This window comes from Periophthalmus magnuspinnatus, chromosome 7 (assembly GCF_009829125.3).
Source record: "Periophthalmus magnuspinnatus isolate fPerMag1 chromosome 7, fPerMag1.2.pri, whole genome shotgun sequence".
NCBI lineage: Eukaryota > Metazoa > Chordata > Actinopteri > Gobiiformes > Gobiidae > Periophthalmus > Periophthalmus magnuspinnatus.
In genome coordinates, this window is record NC_047132.1 from 7,421,220 (window position 1) to 7,428,780 (window position 7,561).

General features: G+C 37.7%; 1 protein-coding gene across 1 annotated transcript; it reads left to right on the plus strand.

Moving 5' to 3' along the window:
- Positions 1–635: 635 nt before the first annotated feature.
- On the plus strand, positions 636–7,232 carry coq10a (coenzyme Q10A). The gene is made up of 5 exons (XM_033969129.2): positions 636–1,282; positions 2,433–2,582; positions 2,931–3,123; positions 3,668–3,769; positions 3,881–7,232. Exons 1-5 carry the CDS (start codon positions 1,143–1,145, stop codon positions 4,046–4,048), a joined length of 753 nt encoding a protein of 250 aa, XP_033825020.1. The 5' UTR covers positions 636–1,142; the 3' UTR covers positions 4,049–7,232.
- Positions 7,233–7,561: the final 329 nt, after the last annotated feature.

Below are 7,561 nucleotides of genomic sequence, written 5' to 3' on the forward strand. Positions count from 1 at the left end.
AAATAAATATGTCTATGTTTGAGCAAGCCCCATGTACACATGTAAACATAGGACAGCTACAGACGGACTTAACGCCACGTAAAAAATAAATACATTACAATATAATATATAGATAAATGAACATAAAAATAAAATAACATCAGATAAAAACAAATAATAATAATTCTCTAGACCTGAGCATTTACATTTTAGATTATTAATGGGAAACAAATATGTTAATTTCATGGATCTATACTGGTTCATTTTGCCCATTGTGCCCAACACGACAAAGAGAGGCAAGACAAAAGAGTTTTGGACAAAGCGTAGGAGAAAAATACACATATGTATATTTGACCATGCCCCAAAGTACAAATGTAAAAATAAAACATAACAAAACAAAGCAAAACCAAACATAACATAACTTTATTTTTATTTTATCAAAGCATGCTGGATTGTAAACAATATAGTTATGGTAATGACAAAACAGTGAGCAACAAATTGTGATTTTGCTAGGCCAAATTATAGTTCAGGCTGTTTTAAAACAATGGGTTGGATTCTTGACAATTAATAGTAAATAGAAGAATAAGAAGTAGCGCATTTTGCTCCTTGTATAACCTTGCTGTTCACATCCGTAGCGCTGGGGGCAGTGTTTGTGTGCAGAGGCTCAAACCTGCCCCACACCGCAGCTGAAGCATCCGAAGCAGCTGAAGCAGCAGCAGCTTTGTCCGACACCGGCGTTTCATTTCGCAGCAGAAGGTCGTCTCATCAACAACACTAAAAACTACAACCTGACAATTATATGTCGCTATTTTTCTTCATAAATTTACGAAGAAACCTGGAAACGAAAAATGGACGTTTGTAAAAGCCGAAGATTTGTCAGTTGACGTCGTGTTTGTCCGTACTCGTTGCTAAGTGGCTAGTTGTTAGCATTACTGTAGCACAGATATCATCGGAAAACATCGGAAAACACAACAGTCGCAACAAGTGGATTTTAGTTTTATTTACATTACTCCTAAATAGTTAATGTTTTGTTTTAAATCCTGTAAAAGTGTCACTGTAACTTAAGATTGTAGTAAAAATCTAAGCGCGCAGTCTTAGTATAGAAATCATATCGGTATCAAGGACCTACCCCCATTGGATTGAACTGGGTAGCCTCTGGTTTGATGGCAGCTTCAGCTAGTGCCCGAAGACTACCCATTGGTGTGAGGACATTGAGTGACTTTCTGCAGATTGCTACGGTGGGCTCCCCTCGCTCAACACGATCAGTGCTGCAAAGAGGATGCATGAGACAGCAGCATATCAGGTAAAATCGATATATTGATCAGTTTTGCATGGTAGGAAATGAATTGCGATCTAATGTTAAAACGGCTGTTCAAATAGCAGGCTTACGTGTCAATACGTGGAGTTTGTGCTTACATAACAGTGAAAAGACAATTGTTTTGGTAGATTCTAGACAGGTAGGATTGTTGTCAGTGACCAGTGATCCGGTATTGATTATTGATTTGCTGTTTAAATGAGAAATGGCCATAAGGTTATTGATTACTGGGTCTGTTAGCCTTTGGCTATATTTGTCCAACCACGCCCCCAAAATATCCTTGTCAGCTGATTATATTGAAATTAACTTGCCCTTATCGCAAATAAACTCTAAAGGAATATACTATTGCAGCATCCTGGTGTAAGTAAATGTGCCAAATTTCTTCTGGTTGTTTATTTTCTGAACACAATGGCTACTGTAGGTCGTAACCCACACCAAAACAAGAGCAAAACGACAGCAGCCTCAACTCTCCAAAACAGACCAGTAACAGACCAACAGACCCTCACATCAACTTGTCAGCATACATACACCAAGAGTCACATACAAAAGCAGTTACATGAACAACAACACATTAACAATTACAAGAACAACAAGCTAAAACTATTACACTCAAAATGTCACATCAGTACAGTATTATGTAATCTTATCTTCAACACAGCCATAGAACATACATTTTGAAGTGAGATATAAATATAAATATAGATGATAAACGATAATACTGAAATCAACCCATAAAGCAGAATTATCCCCCAAAAAGTGTTCTTAATGTACAATATTGCTAAAAATTATGAACTGTAATAAAGTAACAGAACACAATACTTAATAGTAGTTAGTTTGTGTCTATAATAAGTCATAGAAGCTTGCAATTCAACCCTCTACAAATCAGATCTTACCATAGCCATGTTTTACAAGCATTTCTGGGTGTCAAATTACAATGTATTTTCCCATTCATGCAAAGAGACCATTTCAGAAATTACCAGCTACTCCCACATAGAGCCCTCTTGTGTTAGTCATTATTAGTCGTTATTTCCTGGAAACCTAAAGAATGAGCTGTTTATGTTTTGAGCTGTTCTCTGTAAAACTGTGTCTCTTTCCAGAATAAGTTTTACAATACATTTTTTTCCATTTTAAATTCCAGGTATTTGTCGTCATGTGGGATCCTAATGACAAGGACTCCCAAAGTGCTTTGCCTTCACGAGGGGGACATGATGTCAGCAGCCCCCCACAGCCGGAGCTTCATCAGCCTCACCAACAAAAGGAAGGAGTACTCCGAGCGCAGGATACTAGGGTAATCAATATCACCATTTAAGAGAATATTGATTCTACAATAACAATGTAACCAGGGGAGTGAACTGTGCTGTTCATTTAATATTTCAATGTGTTTTGGAATATTTTGTATAATTATGATGGCATGCTATAAGTTCTTTTTTTTTTTCTTTTTTTTTTTTACTAAAACGGGACCAAATTAGAATTTAAGTGTAAGGAATAAAAGCCTTTTTAATAGAAATGGCCGATGTGACCAAAGTGTAAATATCAGCCTTACATCATTTTGTATTGACATTTTGCAGCCCTAATTAACATTATATTGATTTGATACTGATCATATTATTGACTTTATTTATAAATTGTCTTTCAGGTATTCTATGCAGGAGATGTATGATGTGGTTGCCAATGTTGATGAATACAAGCATTTTGTCCCTTGGTGCAAGAAGTCCCAGACCATAATGAAGAGAGCGGGCCACACCAAAGCTCAGTTAGAAGTGGGTTTTCCTCCGGTGGTCGAGAGATACACGTCCATGATCACCAATGTCCGGCCGCACCTAGTCAAAGTAAGTGGATATTTTTATACTTATTACTTTTTAAAGTATTTCCTGCAGTAGAATTTAAAATGATGGGTAAGGGAAAATAAGTACAAGCAACTGGGTTTTAGCTTTTACTCAAACACACTTGAACTGAACTAAGCATGTATTACTCAAACACATATGGAACTCAGGATGCCGCATTATAAAATACTGTACTGTTGTTAAATGATAAATGTAATAATTTAACACTATGACCAAACAACAGTGAAATCCTTAATTCACTTTCATGTACATTGTCTAATAAATCACCTTTCCTCAAGTATCTACATTTGTGTCAACATTTATAAACTCAAACTTACTGAATGAAAAAGTAAAGTTAATGAGACTTAAACCGACAACATTGAGGAAACGGCAAATTATAACAATTTGGCATTATATAAGACAAAGTCATACACCTGGAATTATTCATTACATACTCCTTGTTACTCCCTTTTATTATACATGAAAGGGAGCAGAAATAAGTTACATGTATTTAATCGCACCCTCCTTTTAATGATCTTATGTTGTTCAGGCTGTCTGTACAGATGGAAAGTTATTTAATCACCTTGAGACAATATGGCGCTTTAGTCCTGGAATACCTGGTTACCCACGTACATGCACTGTGGACTTTTCTGTAAGTAGCTCACTACCTGTACTTTGAACAGTTTACTACTATTACAATGTTAATACATTTTTCATCCTTATTTTTGCACATATTACATTTACCATCTTTGCTTGTTTCCAGATTTCTTTTGAGTTTCGCTCGCTGCTGCATTCCCAGTTGGCCACCATGTTTTTCGATGAGGTGGTAAAGCAGAATGTGGCTGCGTTCGAGCGGCGAGCCTGTAAACTGTTCGGACCGGAGACACGGATCCCGCGAGAACTCATGTTTCATGAGGTCCATCAGACGTGAACGACAGCAACAGCAAATCTTCCACAAAAAACGGCCTTAAAACCAAAACTTTGACACATTTCTCCTTCCCCCACTTGCACAGGGCTGCCCACATGGTCTCATGAGTTTGACCCAGTAGCTGCTAATAAATGTATACGACCTTTAAATCATCAGCTGTTAGTGCCACGTAGTTTGCCTCATCACTTCTGTCAGTCCGACTTGTTGATTTCTACCTCTGCGAAAAGGATATTTTTGGCCTCTTCTAACAATGTTCTCAAAACATTAAGGCTGCACAATATGAGAAAAACACATACCATATATTTCGGGATACCTTTTCTCTCAAAAATTTGAAATTAAATAAAAATGTTAGTTAAAGGTGCACTTTGTAACTTCTAGTACTAGTGCTTGTCTCCATGGGATGTTATTTTTTTTTTGCCTGGAAAATCCCACAGAATGTTATTAAACTTGTCTATCTCCAGGGAGACAAGTGAGTGACCACTAGGCCAAGCTACAGGTCAGATCTGTGGAGAGGCAACCCCACTCACAAGCCAATGGGGACCAGCAGGAAGTGGACCCTTTGCCAGAAAAGTTGCATAGTGCACCTTTAAATTAAAACCAAAACTTCCCATTGTAGTACATTCTTTATTTTCTGGTATAAATCGTAATCTTAATTCAGACTCTATTTTAACTATTTTACATCATAACCTGACAAATTAAACACATTTCTAGAGACATTTTGATTTTATGCAGTGGATGTAATATTGTGCAGCCTTACATGACCTTCCACATTATGTAAACCCCACAGTGAAATTGTTTAGTTATCATGTTACCAACAAAGCTGAGCTGTTTTTACAGAAATCAAGTTGTTTATTTTAACAAATTCAGTTTTGAACTCCTGGCAGTGGTTCTCAAACTTTTCCCACAGAGTTAAGAAAATATTTCACTTTCCAAGTACCACCAGATCTAAACCAGGATTATACCAGGTTTAAACTAGGGCCTAACCAGTTCTAAAGCAGTTCTAAGACTAATCCCAAAGAGGACAAAACATGAATAATTATACTCAAAATTAAGATTGAGAAGCACTGCCTTACTGGAATGCTGTTGCACATTTTTGAGACCTTAAAAGGAATATCTATCAACCTTATGAGACCTGTTACACTGGATCAAGCACAGTACTATTAACATTTCACAAAATCCCTTACATTATCTTTCATTAGTTATCATTGCAAGCTTGGTGCAAAATCAAAGTGTTTTAATTTATTCAGCTGCGGTTATATTCATAGTATTGTTTAATAGTTATTAAATGTGCCATGTGCTAAGAGAAATGTCTTTTTGTGACATTTTTCAAGGGGAAAAGTATATATTATATTTGGGAAACAAAGATTTATTTTGACAATTGTTATGCTGTGAGGATTTGTTTTGGTTTGAAAGATTTGAAAGGTCTTTTAAAAATGTATTATTTTACAGCCTGAAGTTTTAGCTAGACAGAGTCTCCTACCAAAATATCTAAAAGTGTAAACAATTTATAAAATGCAACGGCGTAACTTGCACATGAAGAGACAGGAGATGTTATTGAATGTATATGACATTACCTATAGACATTTACAATTTTTGTGATCGCAGTTAAAGTCAAATTTAAGTTTGTGGTTCAATATCCATCCATTTTCTTCCGCTTATCCGGAGCCGGGTCGCGGGGGCAGCAGTCTAAGCAGGGACTCCCAAACTTCCCTCACCCCAGACACGTCCTCCAGCTCCTCCGGTGGGATCCCAAGGCGTTCCCAGGCCAGCCGAGAGACATAGTCCCTCCAGCGTGTCCTGGGTCTTCCCCGGGGCCTCCTCCCGGTGGGACATGCCCAGAACACCTCCCTAGGGAGGTGTCCAGGAGGCATCTTGAGCAGATGCCCGAGCCACCTCAGCTGGCTCCTCTCAACGTGTAGGAGCAGCAGCTCTACTCCGAGCTCCTCACCCTATCCCTAAGGGTGCGCCCAGCCACTCTGCGGAGGAAACCCATTTCAGCCGCTTGTATCCGCGATCTTGTCTTTTCGGTCATTACCCAGAGCTCATGACCATAGATGAGGGTAGGAACGTAGATTGACCGGTAAATCGAGAGCTTCGCCTTCCGGCTCAGCTCCTTCTTCACCACAACGGACCGATACAGCGACCGCACCACTGCAGATGCTGCACCGATCCGCCTGTCAATCTCACGCTCCATCCTTCCCTCACTCGTGAACAAGACCCCGAGATACTTGAACTCCTCCACTTGGGGCGGAGACTCACCAATAGTTCAATAGTTATAACTTAAAGGTGCACTATGTAACTTTTCTTGACCATTTTTGTTTTTGTTTTACCTGAAATGTTACACAAAATGACATTAAACCTATTGAACTAGCATTTATTTAATTATAGCCATTTTTATTGCTCAGAAATACCTTGAAAAATATACTTACTGTGAGCGGGATCGCCTCTCCTTAGATCTGACCTGGAAATTGCCCTGGTTGTATTAACCCTAATGCCATACTATGGGAAATTCCATTGAGATGAGCACTCTACCAGAAAAGGTACATAGTGCACCTTTTAATACAAAGGCGTAATATCATACCCAGGGAAAATTGCTGTCGTTATGATTTACTAATTGCTTCCATTCAAATTGTAATTATTATGAAACTGAAGACTACTGATGTATGGTAGTTTTAACTCAAAGGATATATAGTAAATATATTTCTCCCGCTACAATCTCAAAAGTTGAAGATATCCAAGAGGAGAAAGGCTGATTTGGGCTGTAGAATAAGTCATTATCCATCTGTAGTGAAATTAAATGTGTTTATTTCATTGTCATATTTATTAAGGTGCATGGATGTTTAAATGTATCTGGGTTTCTTTTGTTTTTATTTGGGGCTTAATTTTAAAGTACACATTGCCTTAGATGCATGGGAGGTTAGTAATGGTTTGTCAATTGAGGATTTATAATACCCAAAAAATAATCAATACAAATGATCAGACTGAGAAATTAAGTGAGTAACTGAGTAAGTAACTGATTTATTTTAATCCAGCCCAACCCAAATTCTGAAAATCAAAGCCTATAAAACAAACTACGAGGGAATAAGAAAGTTTTAAAATGCTATAACTAGTGCATGACGAACGTGTACTTAAGATTTTAATGGAAACTGAGTGTAAAAAAAGCAATAAAAATGTGCAATGTAAAGTAGATTTGTGTGTTGCAATAATCAAAAAGGTTATACAAAAGGTTCAACTTTATAACATATGAGTCAGTGGCTATGGCATGGTTAAATTTAGCACATTTTAGTAGTTCCCGTTACAGCTTTTACAATGCCACTTTTATTTTTGTTGCCATATCCTTGACCCAAATTGCTCCCTCAAGTCACGTGTCTGTCTGTAGAAGGAAGGGCATCTTGTTTAAAAATCTGACACTTGTTCACTATGGTGGAAGGAAGCAGCCTGATGATATATGTTTTGACTCATGTAACATTTTCAGTGGGAGGGTCTGCAACATGCTTGTCTCTCTGGAGAAATTAT

What these genes read in the sequence shown, in the direction of transcription:
- coq10a (XM_033969129.2), top strand. Translation starts at nt 1,143, where the DNA reads ATGGCAGCTTCAGCTAGTGCCCGAAGACTACCCATTGGTGTGAGGACA. An exon ending in TCCGGCCGCACCTAGTCAAA is followed by an intron (nt 3,124 to 3,667) that starts GTAAGTGGATAT and finishes TATGTTGTTCAG; the next exon opens with GCTGTCTGTACAGATGGAAA. An exon ending in CATGCACTGTGGACTTTTCT is followed by an intron (nt 3,770 to 3,880) that starts GTAAGTAGCTCA and finishes GCTTGTTTCCAG; the next exon opens with ATTTCTTTTGAGTTTCGCTC.